Source organism: Phocoena sinus, chromosome 17 (genome assembly GCF_008692025.1).
Source record: "Phocoena sinus isolate mPhoSin1 chromosome 17, mPhoSin1.pri, whole genome shotgun sequence".
NCBI classification, from domain to species: Eukaryota; Metazoa; Chordata; class Mammalia; order Artiodactyla; family Phocoenidae; genus Phocoena; species Phocoena sinus.
The window spans coordinates 45,201,252-45,227,770 of record NC_045779.1 but is presented as its reverse complement, the minus strand read 5'-3'; the positions used below and the strand labels follow the sequence as shown (position 1 = coordinate 45,227,770).

Genomic DNA, 26,519 nt, shown 5'->3' with positions numbered 1-26,519 from the left:
CCCAAAAGCATTTTTATTCCATGGCCTGAGTTTTCCTCATTGTGTTCTACTGGCACAAGATAAATGTTTTAATGACCAAATATGGAGTGATTAAAAGGATGTGACCTGAGGTGCAACTTCTGTCTCCAGATGATTTGTTTTCTTGACTGCTAATTAATGTAGCATTTCCCTTAATGTTATTTTTTCCCCCCTCTTCAACTCAAACAGCAGAAATTCCTGTCTTCCAAAGAAAAAAAGGTATTGTCCGGCATTTTTCTATCTTTCCCTTCCTCCCTCAAAGAATGAAATGCCATCCTGTGTCCCCGGAGATTTCTGTCATACAGCCTAACCAAGTCCAGATGGTTTTCTCAAGTTCAGACATCATACTTAGTAAAGTGTGTGTAGTTATCTACAGAAACACGTTCTGGACTACAAACACCCGCTTCCCAGATAACTTATTCCATGCTCTTCTGCCTTGTTTGTGTTATGGCCTGTCTGTGCTAATGAATTTGTAAATGTGGTTTAATTACTGTTTACCGGAAAAATAGCTGCACACAGATCAGTGTCAGTGGGAGTCTTAGCCAAAATGTTGAGGCAATTTGTTTCTAGGGCAAAACCAGCTAATAAATGAGAAGCACTTTTTAAATGTTGGGAAGGGAGCTTCAGTTCGGTTTTGAAGAAACAGTTTTTTATATATCCTGGGAAATAAATCATTCTTTAAGAGAGTGGATTTAAATATCAAAGTGGCATTTTTTTTTCCCAAGGCCTTGCACTCGGTAATTTGCACGGAACCAAAGTATTCTAACAGTGATTTGATTGAATACCACACCAAAGGGCTATCCTCTAAAGAACTCACCAAAAGGAAAACTCAAAATTACTTGTAAATTCCAGAAAATGTTTCGGAGCTCTGTAAATCCATGTATTATGTATTACCTCATGTTTCTGAATTTTTGCCTCAGGCAAATTGCCAACTTAGCAACTAAATGACAGTTTTAAAATTCTAATAGAAACCAGCCTCTCCAACTTTTCTCTTTTTCCTCCAGGAGAAAAAAAAAAACGGGACACGAGAGGGAAGTGAAAGTTATTGAAAGGTTCAATTTATAAATTGTTTGTGCTCTGCTTGGAGTTGTAGTTTAATTTTGCTCTTGCGTAAAATGGTATTTGCCTGTCTGCGTAAAGGGGCACCTTTGAAAGTAAATAAATTCTCACGGGCAACTGTTGGTCCTGCTAATAGGGAGGAAGCTCTGTCACGCTACCCTTCGGGGGATGCCTTCCTCAGAGCCAGAGTGGGCCGGTTCTGCCTTCAGTGAGAACTCAGAAAACAAAAGCAATCAACTTGGCAACTAATAAAGATGTTTGTCATTTCCTGAACTGTGGATATAACAAAGAATTTGAGCAGTGTGAGATGCAAACCCTGCCCTCAAGAAGTTTATTGTTAGTGGGGGCAGCAGACAGGTACACAGGCAATTCAATCTAAGAGATCCCAAGGCCGGGGGAGGGGGAATCGAGTGAAGGTGGTCAGCAAGCACAAACTTCCAGTTACAGTGTAAGATACATAAGTTCTGGGGATGCAGTGTACAGCATGGTGACTATAGTTAACAATATTGTGTTGTATATTTAAAAGTTACTAGGAGAATAGATCTTAAAAGTTCTCATCAGAAGAAACAAATTCTGTAGGTATGTGAGGTGATGGATGTTAACTAGACTTATTCTGGTGATCATTTCCCAGTATATACATATATCAGGTCTTATGTCATATACCTCAAACTTATTCCGTGCTCTATGACAATTAGATCTCAATAAAATTAGTGGGCAAAAGAGACCCCAAGACCAAGTCTTAACTACCAAATACCTTTAGTGTCTCAAATAACCGTATGAAAGCCAGGGCCTCATCTTTGGGGCAGAAAGACTCCTTTTCCAAGAAGGTTATTGCATATTTCCACATTGTAATTATTTATCTGTCTATCAGTCGTTTCTTCATTCATTAACTCACCCAATGTTATTTGTGATGGGCCCTAGAGAGACAAAGTAACTTCAACAAGACTACATCTCAAGGAGCTCACCCTGCAGTGGGAGGGAGGCAGACATAAACACCACAAAGTGAAAATCTCAAAGAAACTGGGAATCATTATTAAAATGGGGATGTGTTATCTTTTATATATTCTATGTTTCCAATACAAGAAAAATGTAAAATATAAGTGCAGAGCCCCTTTATTAAAAGGGATTTACCTTAACCATGCTTAAATCATAAGACTTTGGACATGAGAACTAAGCTCAGATATCACCTCCTCCAAGAAAGCTTCCCTGATAGCACCCATGTCCCCTTTTGGCTTGAGTGTCCTTTCTGTGTACTCTCACTGCACCATGTCCATTCCCCTGATAACATGTTTTGAATTTTTATTGTGTTGTCCTCTTACTGCCACTACCACCTCCATAAATACACAACTGGGTACCCCTTAAGGAGGAGGGGACACATCTTACTCTTTGCATTCACAGCGCTAGAAGCATACCTGGTATATGGCACTCGGTTAATGTTGAATAGCTCTGTGAGTGGGAAGATGATAATTACAGGTTTTTTCCCCATCTAATAAAAGTTGCCTTTTATTCCCCACATTATATTAAGTTTTAAAATATGTAACAAAGGGTATATATTCTTGTTTTTTGAAATGTAAATGTATTAAATTGTAAATATATTAAATGTAAATGTATTAAAACATTTATTAATAGCATATTTAGATAAGGGCGCATACAAAAAATCTAGAAGGACACACACCGAAATGCTGGTGGTGGTTATCTCTTAAGTGTTAAGGTTTGAAATGATGCTAACTTTGACTTTATGCATCACTGTGTTGTTTAAGTATTTTACTATGGATGTGCTACTATTATGATAAGAAAATATGAAGTTATTTGTATTTTAAAAAGGAAAATTTGGCCCATTTCATAAGCCACAATCATAGGACATAAACAACTTTATGAAACATCATCTTTACCATCTAACGCAATGTTGACAGTGATTTGACTTTGGATTTAAACAACTGACCAAGCTTGGTGGCATTTAATGGAATTACTCACGTCTGTGTTTATAATATTCAGAAGGTACCTAAGCACTTTATTTGCAGTTGTCTAAAACGTGCGAAATTATCTCTTTTGCTCGCTCTCTTTTGTTCCTTTCCTTTAATTCTCCCTGCTAATACTTGGATTGGGTGTTAGAACCCCAGTCTTTTTAAAGCCAGGCTTAACCTCTTGCAGATAGATAAGGCAGAACTAAGTAACCAATTAATCCCCCCTCTCTCTCTCTTTTTCATTATAAGTCTCCTGTTTTTAGGGTGGCTCTGTGTAGAAGAAATATCAGTTTTCTGGTCCGTGATAGTGTTCTTCTGTGCATCTTCTGCCTGCCCGTCTTTCAACATTTTGTCTGGCTGACCAGAAAGTTGGAAAACCCTAGACAATGTTATTGGACTAACAGTTTATTTCTTTTTCCCAAAGGAACAATCACAGATTGTAAAATGCGCCTCTAAAGAACAGGTTTAAAAAACTATATATACTATATTCTTTTTTATCTGCAGCTGAATTCTTGCTACCAAGATGGGGAAACAGAACAGCAAGCTACGCCCAGAGGTCATGCAGGACTTGCTGGAAAGCACAGATTTTACAGAGCACGAGATCCAGGAATGGTATAAAGGCTTCTTAAGAGACTGCCCCAGTGGACATTTGTCAATGGAGGAGTTTAAGAAAATTTACGGGAACTTTTTCCCTTATGGGGATGCTTCCAAATTTGCAGAGCACGTCTTTCGCACCTTCGATGCCAATGGAGATGGGACAATAGACTTTAGAGAATTTATCATAGCCCTGAGCGTAACGTCAAGGGGGAAGCTGGAGCAGAAGCTGAAGTGGGCCTTCAGCATGTATGACCTGGATGGGAATGGCTACATCAGCAAGGCAGAAATGCTCGAGATTGTGCAGGTACGTGGACCTTGCCCTTTACAAAGAGAAGAGTGTGAGTCACAGTAAGAATTGGGAAGTCCACAGTGCAGCTTAGTGGAGAGGTTGCAAACGGGTGGTCCGCCTGGGCACTGATTTGGCCTAGCCAGTGTCTTTGAAAATGTGGAACCCATATACAAAACAGGGAGGTTACATATAAACGTGCAGATTGGTTAGTATCTCTTGGAAACTCAGGAGCTCTGGCCACACTGGGCCCACGTTCTTGCCTGGCATAGGTGCCCTGGGGCTTTGTGGTGACTCCTCCCTACAGAGGGACATGCACTCTTCAGCTGGTCATGCTCACTGTGGCCACTCCATCTATTCAGTGCAATGACCTGCCTGGACCTAGAGCCTGGAGTGATGTTTAACGATCGAACTCTGACCTGGGTTCAAATCCTGCCTCTTTCAGTCACTACCTCTGTGACTTTAACCCAAGCGAGCCTCAGTGTTCTTATCTGTAAAATGGGACTATCAGCAGTGCCCACTGCTGTGGGATTGTTTTAAGATTAGACTGACTCTCCGTGTTCAATGCTTAGCACAATGCCAGCCTTACAGAAAAGCTCATCATCACTGCCATCACTAATTTCCAACTTTATTAGACACTTGAATAAAAGTAGGGATCTCTAATCTAGCTTCTGTCTCATCAGAGATACAAACAGTGCAGAATCAAGGCCTCCATCATTTTAATAGGAAGCACTCCATTTTATTTCCCCAAATCACTCACCCAGAGTAAGTTTCCCAAACAGAACAGGAAAAGGGGTCGTTTTTCCTTTCACCACGCCGTCTTCTTTGCAAGTCCACACTCAGGCCTTGTCACTGTCCCAAGAAGCTGTGTGCCTTTGTGGGAATTCTCACTGTTTGGTTCTAGCTGGTCTGCACCATTTAGGAGAATGCATATCTGCAGTTGCTACAATCGCTTCAGAGGCGGCATTGTCTTTTAGGTGTCTGGGAAAATACCTGTTAGAAAGTGATAAGATGGAGGCAGGCTGTGGGCCGGCAGAATCATACAGAAATTAAGGCTCTATTTGTTAAAGTAAGTGAAACTGCAGCTTGATTACAAGTGTCCGCACATAAATTCCTTGCTGAACTTCTGTCCCTCCAAGAATGAGAAATTCAAGCCATTTAATGTAAAATGCAAATTCTTGATGTTCACCTGCAAATACTAATAAGTGGTCAGGGTGAAGATCGAGGCTTGTCAATGAATGGAGGGTGGAACTCCATAAATTCTCTAGTTTTTCTTCTTTATTGTTGCTTTCTGTGGTGTAATTTTGGTATCCACAGAATATTGGTGGTGGTAACAGACTGGAATCCTTTTGTTTTTCCTGGCATTGGTAGCAAGGATTCTATTGTGGACTCTGTAACACTGAAATACACGGTATTGGTTTCCTCTTGGAAACCAATTGGCTGCTGTAACAAAGGGCCATAAACTTAGTGGCTTAAAACAACACACGTTTATTATCTTACAGCTCTGGAGGTCAGAGATCTGAAATCGGTTTCACTGGGCTAAAATCAAGGTGTCCGCAGCTTGCATTCTGTCTGGAGGTTTTAGAGGAAAATCTGTTTCCTTGCCTTTCCTACTTTTTGAAACAGTCCTTAGCTTGTGGCCCTTTTATATCCATCTTCAAAGCCAGCAACAGTGGATTGAGTTCTTCTAACGTTGCCATTCCCCTGGGTATCTCATTCTGCTTCTCCCTTCCACTCATAAAGACCCTGTGAGTACACTAGGACACCCCAGATAATTCAGAATAATCCCCCCTAACTCAAGATCCTTAACATAATTACATCTGCAAAGTCCCTTTTACTGTGTAAGGTAACATATTCACAGGTTTCAGGGATTAGGACATGCACATCTTGGGGGGGCCATTATTCAGTCTCCCACGTATGTCCAAACGCAGTTATGTTCCTTTTTCCAAAAAATAATTTTGTGCTATATCAACATCTGGGTGAAAAAGCAAAACCATATGCAGATTTATTTTTAGAGTCTTACACAAACATTTTCACATTCATGTGTTTGTTTTTTTAAAGTGACAAACTTAGGAACATGATTTAGGTCCAATATTTTATTATTGCATCAAAACCATCTCTCATGAGTCTTAAGCCAGATCACAATTCTGACGTTTCTCCCGTAACGGCAGGTCCTCTCCTGGGGCGGGGAGGGAGGGTGGGGGGGGGTGGGGGGAGGGCCCTAGTCTCAGCCCCCGGCTGTGAGAGGAAGGAGAATCCTTCCTGCCCCACACAGTTCTCTGTCCCTGAGCCCAGCCAGAGGCAGGTCTGAGCACCCACACCCAGCCCAGCACAGGCTGTGTTTCAGGAAGGGGGCAGCGAGCATGTGAGTAGCGTTGCGCATTGAACCACAAGTGCTCAGATGCTCTCTGGGATCTTGGGGGTGAGGGAACATGAACTTAGGGATCCATCAACAGGACCTCAGGGAGAGAATGCAGGAAGAACAGAGAGTGAAACTGACCCCTTCTGTTCTCAGAAAGTAACTAGCACCCTTGAAAGAACACGTTTTAACTACAGGACTGTCATTGGGTAGGAGTACACAGTCTGTGTTGCTTTGCTCTTATGATTGAATGAAAATCACAGGCTTAGACAAAAATTGATCACCGGGATCCAAAACAAAGATGAAGAGGGAGTCAAGGGAAGAATTGGCATGTGAGAGCGGTTGTCTGAGCAAAGCAGGTCAATATCACCTTGCCCCTCTCCTTTTCAATCTCCTTTTCCTTCTTTTCCTCGGGTAAATTATTTAACCTTTCTGTGCACTGTTCTCATGATTTGTGAACTGGAACCAATCATAGCACCCGCCTCAAGAGTAACCGTAAGGGTTCAACATTTATTACAAGTAGAGTACCTAGAACAGTGCCTCTCAATGGGTATCCTTCAGTAAATGTTGACTACTATTATTCTATAGAGGTTTCTGGAGCTGTGACAGGACGTTTCCCTGCAAAATAAAGGGAGGTCATTTCCCATTCAAAGGACAAAGTAATAGAGTCTCCCATTAAGTTTGGTTTGTTTTTTTTTTTCATCTTTATTGGAGTATAATTGCTTTACAATGGTGTGTTAGTTTCTGCTTTATAACAAAGTGAATCAGTTATACATATACATATATTCCCATATCTCTTCCCTCTTGCGTCTCCCTCCCTCCCACCCTCCCTATCCCACCCCTCTAGGTGGTCACAAAGCACCGAGCTGATCTCCCTGTGCTATGCGGCTGCTTCCCACTAGCTATCTACCTTACGTTTGGTAGTGTATATATGTCCATGCCTCTCTCTCGCTTCTTCCCAGGTTACCCTTCCCCCTCCGCATATCCTCAAGTCCATTCTCTAGTAGGTCTGTGTCTTTATTCCCGTCTTACCCCTATGTTCTTCATGACATTTTTTTTTCTTAGATTCCATTTATATGTGTTAGCATACGGTATTTGTCTTTCTCTTTCTGACTTACTTCACTCTGTATGACAGACTCTAGGTCCATCCACCTCACTACAAATAACTCAATTTCGTTTCTTTTTATGGCTGAGTAATATTCCATTGTATATATGTGCCACATCTTCTTTATCCATTCATCCGATGATGGACACTTAGGTTGCTTCCATCTCCTCGCTATTGTAAATAGAGCTGCAATGAACATTTTACTACATGATTCTTTTTGAATTATGGTTTTCTCAGGGTATGCCCAGTAGTGGGATTGCTGGGTCATATGGTAGTTCTACTTGTAGTTTTTTAAGGAACCTCCATACTGTTCTCCATAGTGGCTGTACCAATTAACATTCCCACCAGCAGTGCAAGAGTGATCCCTTTTCTCCACACCCTCTCCAGCATTTATTGTTTCTAGATTTTTTCATGATGGCCATTCTGACTTGTGTGAGATGATATCTCATTGTGGTTTTGATTTGCATTTCTCTAATGATTGATGATGTTGAGCATCCTTTCATGTGTTTGTTGGCAGTCTGTATATCTTCTTTGGAGAAATGTCTATTTAGGTCTTCTGCCCATTTTTGGATTGCATTGTTTGTTTTCTTGCTATTGAGCTGCATGAGCTGCTTGTAAATTTTGGAGATTAATCCTTTGTCAGTTGCTTCATTTGCAAATATTTTCTCCCATTCTGAGGGCTGTCTTTTGGTCTTGGTTATGGTTTCCTTTGCTGTGCAAAAGCTTTGAAGTTTCATTAGGTCCCATTTGCTTAGTTTTGTTTTTATTTTCATTTCTCTAGGAGGTGGGTCAAAAAGGATCTTGCTGTGATTTATGTCATAGAGTGTTCTGCCTGTGTTTTCCTCTAAGAGTTTTATAGTGTCCAGCCTTATATTTAGGTCTTTAATCCATCTTGAGTTTATTTTTGTGTATGGTGTTAGGGAGTGTTCTAATCTCATACTTTTACATGTTGCTGTCCAGTTTTCCCAGCACCACTTATTGAAGAGGCTGTCCTTTCTCCACTGTACATTCCAGCCTCCTTTATCAAAGATAAGGTGACCATATGTGCGTGGGTTTATCTCTGGGCTTTCTATCCTGTTCCAATGATCTATATTTCTGTTTTTGGTCCAGTACCATACTGTCTTGATTACTGTAGCTTTGTAGTATAGTCTGAAGTCAGGGAGCCTGATTCCTCCAGCTCCGTTTTTCTTTCTCAAGATTGCTTTGGCTATTCGGGGTCTTTTGTGTTTTCATACAAATTGAGAAATTTTTGGTTCTAGTTCTGTGCCAAATGCCAGTGGTAGTTTGATAGGGATTGCACTGAATCTGTAGATTGCTTTGGGTAGTAGAGTCATTTTCACAATGTTGATTCTTCCAATCCAAGAACGTGGTAAATCTCTCCATCTATTTGTATCATCTTTAATTTCTTTCATTAGTGTCTTATAATTTTCTGCATACAGGTCTTTGGTCTCCTTAGGTAGGTTTATTCCTAGATATTCTTTTTGTTGCAATGGTAAATAGAAGTGTTTTTTTAATTTCACTTTCAAATTTTTCATCATTAGTGTATAGGAATGCCAGAGACTTCTGTGCATTAATTTTGTATCCTGATACTTTACCAAAATCATTGATTAGCTCTAGTAGTTTTCTGGTAGCATCTTTAGGATTCTCTATGTATAGTATCATGTCATCTGCAAACAGTGACAGCTTTACTTCTTCTTTTCTGATTTGGATTCCTTTTATTTCCTTTTCTACTCTGATTGCTGTGGCTAAAACTTCCAACACTATGTTGAATAATAGTGATGAGAGTGGGCAACCTTGTCTTATTCCTGATCTTAGTGGAACTGGGTTTCAGTTTTTCACCATTGAGGACGATGTTGGCTGTGGGTTTGTCATATATGGCCTTTATTATGTTGACGAAAGTTCCCTCTATGCCTACTTTCTGGAGGGTTTTTATCATAAATGGGTGTTGAATTTTGTCGAAAGCTTTCTCTGCATCTATTGAGATGATCATATGGTTTTTCTCCTTCAGTTTGTTAATATGGTGTATCACGTTGATTGATTTGCGTATATTGAAGAATCTTTGCATTCCTGGAATAAACCGCACTTGATCATGGTGTATGATCCTTTTAATGTGCTGTTGGATTCTGTTTGCTAGTATTTTGTTGAGGATTTCTGCATCTATGTTCATCGGTGATATTGCCCTGTAGTTTTCTTTCTTTGTGACATCCTTGTCTGGTCTTGGTATCAGGGTGATGGTGGCCTTGTAGAATGAGTTTGGGAGTGTTCCTCCCTCTGCTATATTTTTGAAGAGTTTGAGAAGGATAGGTGTTAGCTCTTCTCTAAATGTTTGATAGAATTCGCCTGTGAAGCCATCTGGTCCTGGGCTTTTGTTTGTTGGAAGATTTTGAATCACAGTTTCAATTTCAGTGCTTGTGATTGGTCTGTTCATATTTTCTATTTCTTCCTGATTCAGTCTTGGCAGGTTGCACATTTCTAAGAATTTGTCCATTTCTCCCAGGTTGTCCATTTTATTGGCATAGAGTTGCTTGTAGTAATCTCTTATGATCTTTTGTATTTCTGCAGTGTCAGTTGTTACTTTTCCTTTTTCATTTCTAATTCTATTGATTTGAGTCTTCTCCCTTTTTTTCCTGATGAGTCTGGCTAATGGTTTATCAATTTTGTTTATCTTCTCAAAGAACCAGCTTTTAGTTTTATTGATCTTTGCTATCATTTCCTTCATTTCATTTTCATTTATTTCTGATCTGATCTTTGTGATTTCTTTCCTTCTGCTAACTATGGGGTTGTTTTGTTCTTCTTTCTCTAATTGCTTTAGGTGCAAGGTTAGGTTGTTTATTCGAGATGTTTCCTGTTTCTTAAGGTAAGACTGTATTGCTATAAACTTCCCTCTTAGAACTGCTTTTGCTGCAAGGTTAGGTTGTTTATTTGAGATATTTCCTGTTTCTTAAGGTAGGATTGTATTGCTATACACTGCCCTCTTAGAACTGCTTTCGCTGCATCCCATAGGTTTTGGGTCGTCGTTTCTCCATTGTCATTTGTTTCTAGGTATTTTTTGATTTCCTCTTTGATTTCTTCAGTGATCACTTCGTTATTAAGTAGTGTATTGTTTAGCCTCCATATGTTTCTATTTTTTACAGATCTCGTCCTGTAATTGATATCTAGTCTCATAGCGTTGTGGTCGGAAAAGATACTTGATACAATTTCAATTTTCTTAAATTTACCAAGGCTTGATTTGTGACCCAAGATATGATCTATCCTGGAGAATGTTTCATGAGCACTTGAGAAAAATGTGTATTCTGTTGTTTTTGGATGGAATGTCCTATAAATATCAATTAAGTCCAACTTGTTTAATGAATCATTTAAAGCTCGTGTTTCCTTATTTATTTTCATTTTGGGTTATCTGTCCATTGGTGAAAGTGGGTTGTTAAAGTCCCCTACTATGAATGTGTTACTGTCGATTTCCACTTTTATGGCTGTTAGCATTTGCCTTATGTATTGAGGTGCTCCTATGTTGGGTGCATAAATATTTACAATTGTTACATCTTCTTCTTGGATCGATCCCTTGATCATTATGTAGTGTCCTTCTTTATCTCTTGTAATAGTCTTTATTTTAAAGTCTATTTTGTCTGATATGAGAATTGCTACTCCAGCTTTATTCTGATTTCCATTTGCATGGAATATCTTTTTCCATCCCCTCACTTTCAGTCTGTATGTGTCCCTAGGTCTGAAGTGGGTCTCTTGTAGACAGCATATATATGGGTCTTGTTTTTGTATCCATTCAGCCAGTCTGTGTCTTTTGGTGGGAGCATTTAATCCATTTACATTTAAGGTAGTTATCGAGATGTATGTTCCTATTCCCATTTTCTTGATTGTTTTGGGTTTGTTATGTAGGTCTTTTCCTTCTCTTGTGTTTCTTGCCTAGAGAAGTTCCTTTAGCATTTGTTGTAAAGCTGGTTTGATGGTGCTGAACTCTCTCAGCTTTTGCTTGTCTGTAAAGGTTTTCATTTCTACATCAAATCTGAATGAGATCCTTGCTGGGTAGAGTAATCTTGGTTGTAGGTTTTTCTCCTTCATCACTTGAAATATGTCCTTCCAGTCCCTTCTGGCTTGCAGAGTTTCTGCTGACAGATCAGCTGTTAACCTTATGGGGATTCCCTTGTGTGTTATTTGTTGTTTTTCCCTTGCTGCTTTTAATATGTTTTCTTTGTATTTAATTTTTGACAGTTTGATTAATATGTGTCTTGGCGTGTTTCTCCTTGGATTTGTCCTGTATGGGACTCTCTGTGCTTCCTGGACTTGATTAACTATTTCCTTTCCAATATTAGGGAAGTTTTCAACTATAATCTCTTCAAATATTTTCTCAGTCCCTTTCTTTTTCTCTTCTTCTTCTGGGACCCCTATAATTCGAATGTTGGTGTGTTTGATGTTGTTCCAGAGGCCTCTGAGACTGTCCTCAGTTCTTTTCATTTTTTTTTCTTTATTCTGCTCTGCAATAGTTATTTCCACTCTTTTATCTACCAGATCACTTATCCGTTCTTCTGCCTCAGTTTTTCTGCTATTGATCCCTGTAGAGTATTTTTAATTTCATTTATTGTGGTGTTCATCATTGTTTGTTTCATCTTTACTTCTTCTAGGTCCTTGTTAAACATTTCTTGTATTTTCTCCATTCTATTTCCAAGATTTTGGATCATCTTTACTATCATTACTCTGAATTCTTTTTCAGGTAGACTGCCTATTTCCTCTTCATTTGTTAGGTCTGGTAGGTTTTACCTTGCTCCTTCATCTGCTGTGTATTTCTCTGTCTTCTCATTTTGCTTAACTTAATGTGTTTGGGGTCTCCTTTCTGCAGGCTGCAGGTTCGTAGTTCCCGTTGTCTTTGGTGTCTGCCCCTAGGGGCTAAGGTTGGTTCAGTGGGTTGTGTAGGCTTTCTGGTGGAGGGGAGTAGTGCCTGTGTTCTGGTGGATGAGGCTGGATCTTGTCTTTCTGGTGGGCAGGTCCACGTCTGGTGGTGTGTTTTGGGGTGTCTGTGGCCTTATTATGATTTTAGGCAGCCTCTGTGCTAATGGGTGGGGCTGTGTTCCTGTCTTGCTAGTTGTTTGTCATAGGGTGTCCAGCACTGTAGCTTGCTGGTCGTTGAGTGAAGCTGGGTGCTGGTGTTGAGATGGAGATCTCTGGGAGATTTTCGCCGTTTGATATTACGTGGAGCTGGGAGGTGTCTTTTGGACCAGTGTCCTGAAGTTGGCTCTCCCACCTCAGAGGCACAGCCCTGACTCCTGCCTGCAGCACCAAGAGCCTTTCATCCACACTGGTCAGATCACAAAAAGAGGAAAAGGGGAAAAAATAATAAATCTTCCTCTCAAGGTCCACCTCCTCAATTTGGGATGATTTGTTGTCTCTTCATGTATTCCACAGATGCAGGGTACATCAAGTTGATTGTGGAGCTTTAATCTGCTGCTCCTGAGGCTGCTGGGAGAGATTTCCCTTTCACTTCTTTGTTCTCACAGCTCCCAGGGCTCAGCTTTGGATTTGGCCCCGCCTCTGTGTGTACTCGCAGGAGGGCGTCTGTGCTTCGCTCAGACAGGACAGGGTTAAAGGAGCAGCTGATTCGGAGGCTCTGGCTCACTCAGGCCGGGGGGGAGGGAGGGGCACAGAGTGCGGGGCGAGCCTGCGGCGGCAGAGGCCAGTGGGACATTGCACCAGCCTGAGGTGCCCCGTGCGTTCTTCCGGGGAAGTTGTCCCTGGGCCCCGGGACCCTGGCAGTGGCAGGCTGCACAGTCTCCCTGGAAGAGGGGTGTGGATAGTGACCTGTGCTCACACACAGGCTTCTTGGTGGCAGCAGCAGCAGCCTTAGCCCGTCTCTGGGGTCCTTGCTGATCACCGTGGCTTGCCCCCGTCTGTGGAGCTCCTTTAAGCAGCGCTCTTAATCCCCTCTCCTCACGCACCACTCTGGACCCCACGGCCACTGGCTGGCCCACTGTGTTCAGGAAATTCAACAGGAACCCTGGCAGCTCCTCAATGTCTGCTAGTGTTGGAGGGTATCCTGCAGAGGCGGGGGGTGGCTCTGTTTCGGACACTGCCAGCAGAAGTTCTGGGAAGTACTCCTTGGTGTGAGCCCTCTCAGAGTCTTCCCATTAAGTTTTAAGTTAAGTTTACCTAGTCGTATAAATGTATGTTCACAAAACAAAGGGAGGTAACCCAGCTAAACCTCCAATTGGTGGAACTCACAGAAGAGAGATTCTTGTGCAGGTGACTTTAGGAGTTCCCAGGCTTCTTCAGCTGTTGTCTCTCCTACCAAACACCATCCCAGCTGGGAATAAGCTAAAACTTCTGGGCTGCTCTGATGCTTACGGGATTTAAGTAACAGAAAGATCACCTTTCCAGGAGAGAGTGTGGTTGGCACCAGGAATTCCCCAACTCCGAGCTGTTGCCCTGAGCCCATAGGTGCACTTCATGCATCGGGACTTTTGGGGCACAGCCGGTCTGGACTTGTTCTCAAGTCCTGCTAGAGACTTTCCGAAAGGAATATATAGGCTAACACAGTGTTGCCTTTAGCAGTTCTCAGGGAACTCACTTTAATGACCAGGCTGCAATAATTTCTAGTTAGCATGTTCATTCCTTGGATGGTAATGATTGCTTTAAAGTAGTTGGTGTTCAAATACGTGTTGTCTTAGAATCAGACTCTCCCTCCTAGTTGTGATTCAAGGTTAATTAGCACTTTTGATAAGGCAGAGTAAACTTCATAACACCCTCAGTCTACATTTTCACACCCTTTGAATGAATGAAAACTAAAGGAAGGAGGTTGGGCTTATGCTGGCAGCCCATCACAGAAGACTTCATTGTTTTGTTTGTTTCTTTTAGCAATATGGGAATTTTTTTTCCTGATTCACTCATCAGAATAAGGCACATATATCCGTACAGCAACCAGATGAAGAGGAAGGGAGACTATGGTGTTAGCCATGCAAAGGTTTGCTGTCCACAAACACCAGACAGACTCACAAATTAATCTGACCTGGTCTCAAGAGCACCAACTGTGACCAGTTCAGACAATCAGCTTGTGAGTATTTGTGCCATGACGGATCAAAATCAGGACCAGAAAGACTTGGTTACATTCTTTCTAAAACCACTTCCTGAGTGGCATTTTTTTTCCCCAAAGATCTTTCTAAGTTGGTGTCGTAGACACGATGTCACTTGTGATATGTGCCTTGGAGACCTGAAACACTGTGCTCTTCTGATGGTGAAAAAAAAGGCAGGGGGTGGATGGTGTTGTGGTGAAAGCTTCTCGTCCATCTTGATGTGGCCCCTGGGAATTCAGCTGCAAACCCTTGCCTAATTCTCAGTTATGAGTGTGGACCACAGGTGTTACTCTAGAATGCAACTTGGATTTCTCTCCTGGAGAAAATTCTTTAAAGCAGTTGCCCAGGTTAGTGACTTTCTCTAAGAACTGACCTTAGTGTTTGCTTATCAGTTGTGTTTGGCTTATCCCTTTTTTATCGGGGGATTACTCTTATCGTGACAAAAGCCACATTATAGTTTAAGAGTGGAAGTTAGGCATCTAGCAACACAAGTGAGTGCCTGCTACCCAAAGGCCCCCCACTCGGCTGTGCCCTCCGTCTCCTTTGTGCACTATTCTTCCTTCTCCTGTTTCCTAAACAAGGATATTCCCAAGCAGAGGTCCAGCCTCAGCCCTCTTTTCCTTTCATTAGTTCTGGGAAGTCATCTTCTCAGTGCTTGTGTGGGCCAGGCATAGTGTTAAGTATTTTCCACACTGTATTAGTTTCCTAGGGCTGCTATAACAAATTACCATAAACTGGGCAATTTCAAACAACAAAAATTTATTCTATCGCAGTTCCAGAGGCCAGAAGTCCAAAGTCAAGGTGTGGGCAAGGCTGGTTCCTTCCAGAGACTCCTGGGGGGATCTGCTCCATGCCTGTCTCCTAGCTTCTGGTGGTGGCTGGCGATCCTTGGTGTTTTGGGCCCGCATCTCTCCTATCATCGTGTGACATTTTCCCTGTGTGACTGTGTCCAAATTTCCTTCTTCTTCTACGAACACATCATTGGATTAGGGCCTGCCCAAATCCAGTATGATCTCATTTTAACTTGATGACATCCGCAAAGACCCTATTTCCAAATAAGGTCACATTCACAGGTGCTGGGTGAACATGAACCTTTGCAGGACACTAGGCAACCTGGTACATGTGCATTTTCTCATTTAATCCTCACAATAACCTTATTAGCCCCATTTTATGGATGAAGAAACAGAGTACCTCCAGATCTTCACCTCTACTATGTCCAGCTGTTAATGGACATCTCCACTAAGACATTGCACTGGTACCTCACAGTCAGACATTCCAAAAACAAACTCAGTATTGTCCCCCAAAATGTGAAGTCCTAAACCACAGCAGCTCCAGAATGTCTTTTTAGGAGAGTGAACGGGATCTTTGGAAGGGGCTGTTGGAAGCAACCTTTGCACAGCACTTTATATAAGAATGAAATAAATAGTAACTGCCCATATCTAAAAATGATGGGTACCACCACTTACCTGAAACAAGACAGTGGCTGAGGAATGGGCAAGGATGATAAATTTAGAAAAATATGAAGGAGGCAGATCTGATAGGTCTAGTTGACTGCCTGCACGTGGAGATGGGTGGCAGAGCCGTATAAAGATGTCTTTGACTTGATTACAGGATGGTGGGTGGTAGGACTGTTTACCAAGAAACAAACAAACATGAGTGGGGGCAGGGGCCTGGGCAATAATGAGTTTCAAGTAAAATCTTCTGTGAAAACTAATATAAGAACGGAGCTGCTTTGGTTGAAAAAAGGGGTAGGGCCCTTATTCTCCCCCCATCCTCTCCCTGCCTGTGAACGTATCTACAGCACTTTGGGAGAACATTATGGATTTACTGACTTACTGTATTCTTCTGGCTCTAAACAAGAAAGTGCTTACGCTGTTCTAGATACATAGATATTGATCCCATTTTAAGAGTATTTCCAAGGAAGGTTCTCATGGCCTCTCTCTGCCCTCCTTTCCTGGTATGTAATACCCTCCTCAGCAGGGTGCTTTCCTTTATCGATCATCTAAGAACAGCCCTATACTGCTTAGCTTCTCTTACCCTTGGTGGGTTGTCATGGGGCCTTGGGTGTCCTGTTGGAAGACCCTGCATCTTCTGATGAAAAGCCAGTCTGGTTTCCTTCAGAGAGAAGAGTGAACTTTAGCTCTTGGAATTGTGCCTGCCCTTAGTTAATCCCACAACCTTTATCAGTTCAGACATGAGCCCTTCCTTTCCAACATTCCGAGAGGTGGTTCATTCAGAGGGAAAAAGAAAAATCACATATATATATATATATATATATATATATGTCAAGAGGAAGCTGGTAATTCCCCTGGCCGCAGGTGGTGCTGTCCTAAGCCTGCCCTAAGCTGGGTTCCTGGGTGCCCCATAGCGGTTGTATTTACCCGGAGACAAGAATAGGGCTCTTAAAGTTTAATTAAAAACAGGATGTCCCTGCTGGGCCTCTCATTGACATTGCTAAAAATAAAGTAGGGAAGTAGCCTGGCCTCTCCATGGTTTAATCCCATTAAATTTGGGGGAGGGGTGTGGGGAACTGGGGTTAATAAAAGACACGATTTGTTTCAGATTGCTGTCTGGAGTTGTGTCTTTTCTCTCCCTGCGCTGTGGAGTCCCATGTCTAATACAATCAGTGCTGGCTTGCTGAGGCCATGAGAGAGGGGCAAAGGGACAGGTGATTCCCGACTGAGGTTTTGCAGGGCTGTCTCCCACTTACTCACATTGGGACCCCTGGGGCTTGTCACCTCATCTCTTTGCTCACTGCTCTAGTACCACCCATGTTCATAGACCTGGTTTTGTAAATAATCCACTAATCCCTTTCTGTGAGCTGATGCACATTAAAAACAAACAAATGGGGCTTCCCTGGTGGCGCAGTGGTTGAGAGTCCACCTACCGATGCAGGGGACACGGGTTCGTGCCCCGGTCCGGAAAGATCCCACATGCCGCGGAGCGGCTGGGCCCGTGAGCCACGGCCGCTGAGCCTGCGCGTCCGGAGCCTGTGCTCCGCAACGGGAGAGGCCACAACATTGAGAGGTCCGTGTACCGCAAAAAAAAAAAAAAAAAAAAAAACCAAACAAATGAACAAAAACAATCTAGCCTGAGTGCTATGAAAGAGCCATCTGGAAACGTGAGCATCTTAAAGGTGCTCGCACTTCCTCCTCAACCCCTCAGTATACTCAGACCTTACATCTCTTGCCCAATTCCAGAAGCCTTGTTTGCAAATAGCCTTATATAAGGGGATCCTGACTTTCTTCATTTTTGTTTTGTTTTTATTTATGGGTGTTTTGTTGTTGTTGTTGTTGTTTTGAACTAACCTATCCTCATTTCTGTGCCCCAGCCCTATTCCTTTAGTCTAACAGCTAAAGACTAAACCACTGAAGACTTTCTGTTGGGTTGTAAGAGCCTTGTTTTCAAACACACATTCATCTGTTTGCTTGGTCTTTCGTTCATTTGTTCAACCAGAGTATTAAGAGAATCATCCCTAGATTATTACACAGTTGACTTCCTTCAGAATCCCAAGAAGGAGAATTTCATGAACCTCAACTCTTAGAGGCTGAGAGTTCCAAACCAGTGGGTTTTACTTGCTACTATGGGACCTTACTGAGGCCAGAACAGATTTGGGGAAGGAGCAACGCAGCCCCAAAGAAGGTTGATTACACAGCATCCTTAAGACTTCTAGCCAAAGTAAACTTATTATTTGTCCATAAATGCCCCTCCCACATCACCTCTACAACTCCTGAAATGTACCAGCTCTTAAACCTTTAAAGAGGTGTACTTGTGATTTAGTGGGACGCTGATATCTAGATACTGTTTTGTTGTTGTTGTTCTAAGATTCCTGGGCTTATGAATTCACAAAATATTTAGATTGTATAAGTCTGAAATCCGTGTGAGGGGTGTGTATGTGTGTGTGTGTTCATCAGTTGGTGCCACCGATTCCTCTTTGAATTAAGAGTTACAGAAAAGCTTCCATGTCGGAGCAGAGAAAGCTGAGGAGAGGATGCTGGACCTCAAAACGTGGGTGGTATGGAGAGTGTCCTGCTTTCCACTCTTGTTACTAAATATTCACATGGCCCTGGAAGTTCAGCACCTCTGTTTCCCATTTGTAAAAAAGTCTCTAACTCTATGGCCTTTTCTAGCTCCCCCAGGGAGTCAGGTGTCCCCAGCGGCTTGGCGCATGGCGCTATAACCCCAGCACAGATGGTAGTGTAGTCCTGGGCTGGAGGGGACAGCAATAGGGATCCAGGAGGAAGACAGAGTATGGCTCACCTCTCGCCTCTGGAGCACACTTCAGTGAGAGTCTCTTGGGACAGCTGACTGTGGCCAAGCTTACTTACCCCAGTGACACCCGTCATCCCAGACAGAGCCATGACTCCCAGTTTGCCCTTCCTCCCAGACAGAATCACCGTGGAGGCAGCTCCAGTTCAGCGAGGACTCTGGGTGGGTTCAAGTTAGACTTGGGGAGCCTGGCCTGAGGGGTCCCTAATGGGGTGGGATCAGCCCAAGAGTCAACACACTGGGTGAGTCCATTTTTCACTCCTGTTTTATCAACGGAGATTATAATATTTACCCCCATTTCTCCAGAATATTTTAGGAACTTGAGGCAGAGTTGATCCTGAACGAGACTGTAAAGTGGAGAAGTTAAGCCTTTATCTCTTTTTGCAACCCTTTTTGTTTCCACATTTCCCCTTTGGAGACTACTTTCCTTCAGCTGCCTTCCTTTCTCTCCTTCCACTACATCCCAAGTTCCAGAACTTTCCAGATTCCTCCGCCCACCCTCTGGCAAAATCTACTTTTTCTAAAACTCCTTCCCAGGGCTAATTTTCCCCAAGTGAATCTGAGTACCAGAACCATGGTCTGGGGATAAAAACAATGACTTTACATTATGCTTCCAAAATAAAAACATTTGACCGCTGAGGCCTTCCAGGCGCTTACTGGGTACCATGGGGGGTCCACGGTAGGGGAGATAGTTTCAGTACTGTTCACAGAACCTTTTCAGTAGAACCCTCTTTTGCCCATCAGATTTCTGATGTACCCAGTTGATCTCAAGCTGAGATTGTATACTTATTTCATCCAAAACTTGGATGGTAGATTGTTCCCATCCCGGGGATACTTGGCAGCTTGCTGAGAAGGAATGTGAGACGATTGCCACATACAAGGAGAAAGAGCACTGGGATGGATTGGTAATGTCTGCCCAGGAGAAGAGGAGGGCAGGCCCTTACAGACCATCAGTGTTTGTCACCCTTGAGGGACCCAGGGGGAGACCACAGTAGACCCTGACCTGTCTCTGGCCTGAGGAATGTCACCTACAGCCTGAGAGCAGGGACCTCAGAACAGCAGCAGCAGCACACAGGCACCTCATTAGAAATGCAGACTCTCAAGCCCCCCATCTCCCCAGCACACCCTACTCAATCAGCTTCTGCGTTTTCACAAGATTCCCAGGGGATTCATAAGCACATTAAAGTTAGAGACACAGGGGGCCTAGTGGATCTTCCTGCCAGTTGTCGCTCCTGAAGGTTCTTGCCGCTGGACAAGCTCTGCTGGCCTGGCTGCTCTCACCAGCAACTGCACGTCTCTCTTCTACAACAGATGGTCAGGAGCAGAGCTGGGTCGCTGTGTGATGGGAGGCATTCCCTTCAACCCTGTATTTGGGAGATTTAATAATAGGGCCATTGTGTGCGAGAACAAACCATGTTTCTGTCTCACGCCATGTTGCTTCTGTTCCCAGGCAATCTATAAGATGGTCTCCTCTGTAATGAAAATGCCTGAAGATGAGTCGACCCCAGAGAAGAGGACAGAAAAGATCTTCCGCCAGATGGACACCAATAGAGATGGTAGGAGGCCATGGCTGCTTTGCTTTGCTTTGCTTTGCTTTGCTCAGAGGGGGGGCTGCTGGAGGGGCTGGGGTGTCCGGGCAGGGAAATTCCACTAGAGGTCAAGATATTGGCCATAAGGACCTGGCTTGAGGCCCTTTGTGAAAGTGGCTTATCCTGCTTTCTCCCTGTAGGGGGAAGATGGAGGCTGGATCCTGCAGGCCAGCGAATCAGAAAGTGGGGAGGGGCTTGTTATGCACCCAGACCCTAGTAGCTTTCATCCCAGCCTGCCCAAGGGGTTTTGTTGGGGTTTCGTGCGCAGGCTCCAAGGTGTTGGGTTTCCTGGAGCCAAGTGGGACCCCTCAGCTGTTGGCGGGTGAGGTGGCCAGCAGATTCCACCCTGAGGGAGCCACCCACAATTCAGATCCAACAAGGGGATGCAAAGCAAACCAAAATAAAAGGAGAGATGGATTTCAAACTCAAGAACAGTGGATTTTAGATGTTGGATTGCCAGACAGAATGCAGGAGGCACAATTAAATTTAATTTTTGGACAACTAACAAATGACTTTTCAATGTAAGTATGCCCTATTCAATATTTGGGACATACTTAAAAAATTGTTGTTTATTTGAAACTGAAAGTTAGCTGGGCATCCTGTATTTTATTTGCTAAATCTGGCAACCCTAGTTAGATGTGATATCTGAGTTTAAAGTGCTAACACAGAGCTTGGTCCATAATAAGCCCTGAGTCATCTATAGCTCTTGCTTTTATTTCCAGCTTGCCTGTTCTGCTGGGCATCCCCAGCAGTTCTTGTCAATGATGAGCAAATGCAGTCATATACCCCCAACGGAAGGCTTTGTCGTAGAGCGAGCCTCAGTTTCTATCCCTATGCCCTCTGGGGCACCAGCTGCTTGAGAATCCAGGTTTGCAGGGTACAGGCCAATCTGTTTGCTTTGTTTCTCCACAAAGGTGCCATTACATCCTGTTTCTCTATGTGCCTGGATTCACAGCGAATAGTTTGTTTTGCAAAGACTAAACACGTGGGATTCTTTGAATAGAATAATAACCTCGCTGACATTAAACTACACATTTTGCTGATGCTCCAGGGGAGCACAGGTGGGCTTGTCTGCTGCCCGAGGCCCAGCCTCCTCTTCAGAATAGGGCTGAAAGATGGGAGAAGATCCAAACACTGCAGGATCGAACGCTCACTGCGGGAAATGAGACCCTGTGCTCTGGGACTCGGCCACAATGGGGTCACAGAGCCCTGACGGGGTCAGCATTCCCCAAATGCATCTCGTTGCTGAAAGCCCTGTGCTTTCCTAAGGGAAAGCCTTGGGTTTAAAAAAAAAAAAAGGGCGGGGGTCCGTGGGGGGGGCGGAGTGGGAGCCGTACTGGGAGGGGCTTTAAGTCTGCAAGGGGCCAGGCTCCACCCAACTAGGAGACTTGGTGCTTTGGCTCAGGGCTCCTGGACCCCAAGGCGGGACGCCACACCGGAGCAAAGGCCTCATCTAGACCCTCCCGCTGTTAGAATCCTCTTGGAGAAGCTCTTTGCATCTAACCCCTGGCGGCTGACTTGAAGAGAAAAGTCTGGGCCCCCAGCAGGTTAGCTGGGAAGCCAATCCGGGAGCATGCGGGTAGTTAGCCCGAGGGAGCGGATACATACGCTGAATACAGGGTTTACCCTGCCGCAACAAGAAAGCGGGGGAAGCTTTGCCTCCCCACCAACAATATGAGCGAGGAAACTTCCCGAAGGGAATTTGATACATACTCTAGCTTGGGCAAGAAGGAGAAAGACATCGAGGAGGAGTGGAATCCCAGGCAGCCAGTCTCCCCCATCCAGCCCATTGAGGTAGGAGGAAAGTGCCCTGATTGACGGGAGGGACCCCCGCGGCACCTCTCTGCTTCTCGGAGCACACAGCCCTCGCCTGGATGGAAGGGCAGCCGTCCTCACACCTTGGCCCAAAGAAGGGGCCCTCTCCCCAGATGTCTCTTCGGGCCCCTCTGCCCACATGCAAACGTAGGTGTAGCCAAGTGACCCTGAGGAGCCCAGAGGGCCCAGTGAGCCCGTGGGGACGGCCTTGGCGCTGCAGGAGCCCAGCTCAGTCTCTGAAAGGCGCCATCTGATCCACAGACACCGAGTCCCTCCGGGGCGCCTGCAGCTGGAGGGGCCACGAGGGCAGGGCCCACGTCGCGGCCACCCAGCAGCCCCCGCAGCCCAGGGCCGTGCACACAGAGCTCTCAGGAGGCCGCGTGCTGCGCTGTGCGGTGCTCAACGAGCCCCGGGGTCTCGGCTCGGAGAGACGGAAGGTGGGCCTCACGGCGGGTGTGAGACCCCAGGAAGAGGTGGGCCGCCGCCGCCAGCCCCAAGGTGCAGCGGGAAGCCTACGTCTGTGCGGCGGCCGCCAGCCGCCACTCACCGGTCCTCTTGCTTTCTAGGAAAACTCTCCCTGGAAGAGTTCATCCGAGGGGCCAAGAGCGACCCGTCCATAGTGCGCCTCCTGCAGTGCGACCCCAGCAGCGCCGGCCACTTCTGAGCCGGAAGCCCCACCAACTGTAGAGCTGCTTGTGTTCCCTTTGGAGTTTACTTTTTAACAAAAAAATTTTTTTTTTTGCCAAACAATATTGACGGTGATGCTGTTCCTCGTGTGGTCGGATGCACCTCCCTCCGTGCCGCCTGCAGCTTCTTTTGTCGTGGACGCTTCATGGGAATGTCTAGAGCCCCCCGCGCTTGTGGAAAGCATGAACAGTGCTGCCGTGCACAGACTTTGTGGTGTTCATTGTTCTGACGATTTTTCATCGTTATTATTATTACTTTCCCTTTGATTCGAAAGTCTGTGTTCTAAAACCGAAGACTGGGGGAGGCAAGAGAAGAGAAGAGAAAACAATCCAGTCCAGTGATTCTATTGCAAGCTTAAGGGCCCTGTTTGGAAAACAAAATTCCCCACCTGGGTCTGGAGTGACACATGCCCTAGGGGTGATGGCACCAGATGCTTGATTTCCCAGGGACCAGGAATCCTCCGGGGCCATGCTATTAAAGGGGCCTGGGGGATTCCCGCCTGGAGGCCCACCCCATCCTCTTCCCCAGCAGGCTTTAGTTTCTAAGCTGTGAACATTTCGACGTAAATTCATAGAGGAGAGGAAAAAGATGGCTCAGCTATTTCTTCCCAGGTTTACACTAGTTGAGCTAAGATGAGTTTCTCTGGAAATTAAACACAAATGGTAATTTATATTTCAAAGCCAGACCCATCTTGTTGCCTATTGTAGTTTAAAAAAAAAAAAAGATTGCTGTATATAAAATACTGGGTATTACAGACGAAATTAAGTGTTTTGCCTTGTTTAAATGAAATGCATGTTTAGTGAGCACTAATACAATCTTATTACAGGAGACTGTTTTTAGTAGCTTGTTGTGAAGTAAGCCAGCTATAATGAATGTCTATGTCTTATTTTAAAGTCATATCCGTCTTTGCACAAATGCACCAATCAACAGGTATATTTTATATATTCCAGAAAAGTACAAAGTAACCATGACCAGGGCCCAACCTTAATTTTGAATGCTTTTCCAGTGGTAGTGCCTAGGCAATAGAAGTGGGGCAAGTTTGAGTGGGATGTGTCAACTGGAGCACCAGAAGGTTCATATTTATTAGAGATGTGGGTTTGCCCACCCAGCCCGGCAGCCCGTTGACAGTCCTGGATCAGAGGTGCGGTGCTTTTCCGAGCAGATAATATTCTGTAGCTGTTCCCACCCCCACCCCAAATAGCATAAATTCTCGGGACTTCCCAATGCTTTAATCCACATGGATGGTTAGGAAGCCATAGCTGGCATGTTGACTTTTCCATGCCTCTAGCGGCCCTGAAAAGAGTCAGAGGTTGGGCATCATCTGGTTCATCCTGAAGAAGGCATAGGCAAGTGTGTCTGTGATTTCCAAGGCCCACCCTTGGGAATACAAAAGTATCTTGCATCATCGTGTTCTCTGAATGCAAATTTCTATTTACAGAAGTGACAGTACAAATTTGAGTTGCAGTTTGGTCTGATGACCTCATACATCCTAATTTGAATTGAAAGGTAAGAGTACAAGTTGCTGGTCACAGGTAAGTCATATTTTCACAAGCAGTAGGTATGGGGAAGTCCAAACACTCAAGGATGTAGACGGGGAGACCCTGCCCCAAGAGAAGGCAGAGAGGTCTCCTTGGCTGTGGCCAAGCTACTTCCTGTAGACCATGAACCACAGAAAGATAAACTTATAACCATGAGGAAAATGATGCTGAGCCCATTTCTAACCTCTAGATTCCTATTACTCGATTCCATTTAAACTGATAGTAAAAATCTGAATTTGTATGGTTGACCAAAACGAACCAACTTGACAAGGTGAAATTTCGAGACCTGGACTCAGTAAAATAATCTTCATCTTCCTCTGAGTGTCAGTTTTTTTTACAGTGGTTCTACACTGAGACTTGCTGAGTCCCTCCACTGGCCAAGTGGTAAAATCTGGTTTTGAAAACTAGGGAATTAACCTAAGACGCGGTGTGCACAGTGGCAAGGGGACCCGGCACCTCTGTAGGTGATGTTCAGGAGCTGCCTTCCACTTTCTCCCGCTCTTGATTGAAGACCTAATTCCTCCTTTAGTTCTCCTTAGATGGCGGAGTTAGTTAATGTTGGGGAAAGCCCGCCTGGGCTCTGTCCTCAGTCATGACATCTTACTGAGCCAGACGCAATCCGTTCCCTAGAACCTAGAGCTGGAGTGAGATGCAGGGGAGCGTGTCTCCAGCTGTTAAGAAAACAAAGCGGAAACTAGTCCTCGTCCTTGCCTGCCATTGACCCTGTCTGTATTTTCTTGAGGGTTGTTTTCTCATTCTCCTCCTTCCCGGGAAGCACCTTTGTATGTCTGATCCAATGCACTCGAGTGTGGCCAAGGGACTCGACAGCACCCAGAAGGCTGAATGCCTAAAAGCTTATGTCACTCCTGTGCTGGGCTGTTTGTCATTGCTGTGTTGAGGGACCTCTGGAAATGGAGTCTGTTCTGTCTGAAATCAGGCCAGCCTGTGATGTTCAAGGGACTGGAATAAAGTGGCTTACGACGTGAAGGATGATAGAGTGGTCGACTGTTCATATCCTTGTTTAGGGCGGGGAAGGGGTGTTGAGGGCGCAGTCCCATCCCATTGATATGCCCTGGGGGCACTTTCCACAAGTGAATTTAGTAATTTATGAATCCCTCCCCGTGGAGTGGGTCCTATATCAGGTGACTTTTGTGTTACTCTAGCTTGGCATTCAAGAATGTTGCTGGGCTTCCCTGGTGGCGCAGTGGTTGAGAGTCAGCCTGCCGATGCAGGGGACACAGGTTCATGCCCCGGTCCGGGAAAATCTCACATGCCGCGGAGCGGCTGGGCCCGTGAGCCATGGCCGCTGAGCCTGAGCGTCTGGAGCCTGTGCTCCGCAACGGGACAGGCCACAACAGTGAGAGGCCCGCATACCGCAAAAAAAAAGAATGTTGCTGATTTAATATGATGGTCTGGGACATGAGGTTTCCATGCCTAAACTGCTGCTCCAGCTGAATCTGTGCCCGGGTGAGGGCCCAGATGCTGTGCTGGCCACCTCCTGGGTGTGGTTTCTGCTCTCCAGGCACAAGGAAGCAGGGTTTGTGAAAGTGGGGTTGAGAGGATCTGCTGGACCCCAAGCCGTGTCCGGAAGCATCCTTGGTCTACATGTGGGCTAACTTTCCCCTCATGGCCTTCACTTTCTTACCTCCTCTCCTTCCTCACAACTGGAGCTATAGATTCTAGTCTCAACATTAGGTGCACCAGAAGGAGAAACTGAGGCAACTTCCTCTTCAGTGGGAAATTAACATGCCCGTCTCCCCTCTCAGGGCCTCTCAGGCTGGAGAAAAGTCTGTAGGAAAACTGACATGATACAGAGCCCATGGCCTCAAAGCCAATTCAGATCAAGGTGCTTGTTGCTGCTGTCCTTGGCCTTGCCTCCAGCACAGAGGCCATGAATGTAGTCAGCTACGGTAGGTGTCTCATGGGCCAACCAGACCTCATGTAGGAGCTGAGTTGGCCTGGAGGGGAGTCGTTTTGTACCTCACAGTTTCTCTCTATAGACCAGCAGTGGCCCTGAGGCCCGTGAGAACTGAGCATGAGTAATGCATGTCACTCACAGCAGTGATGGTAAGGAGGTGGCTGGGGCCCTCCAACCTGATCAGGAGCCTCTTCACTCGCACACCTGTTGGAGGTGAACCTGTTAAATTTCCAGCACATTTGCAA

General features: G+C 44.7%; 1 protein-coding gene across 9 annotated transcripts in view; it reads left to right on the top strand.

Moving 5' to 3' along the window:
- The window catches only part of NCALD (neurocalcin delta), a 439,862-nt gene extending 414,518 nt beyond the window's left edge, over window positions 1–25,344 (top strand). For all 9 annotated transcript variants that reach the window (XM_032610470.1, XM_032610476.1, XM_032610471.1 and 6 more), the window contains 3 exons: window positions 3,546–3,942; window positions 20,178–20,283; window positions 22,698–25,344. In XM_032610470.1, coding sequence (XP_032466361.1) covers window positions 3,565–3,942; window positions 20,178–20,283; window positions 22,698–22,795 — 582 coding nt within the window. In that variant the 5' untranslated portion in view covers window positions 3,546–3,564 and the 3' untranslated portion in view covers window positions 22,796–25,344. The remainder of the gene's footprint in view (window positions 1–3,545; window positions 3,943–20,177; window positions 20,284–22,697) is intronic.
- The last annotated feature ends 1,175 nt before the right edge of the window (window positions 25,345–26,519 follow it).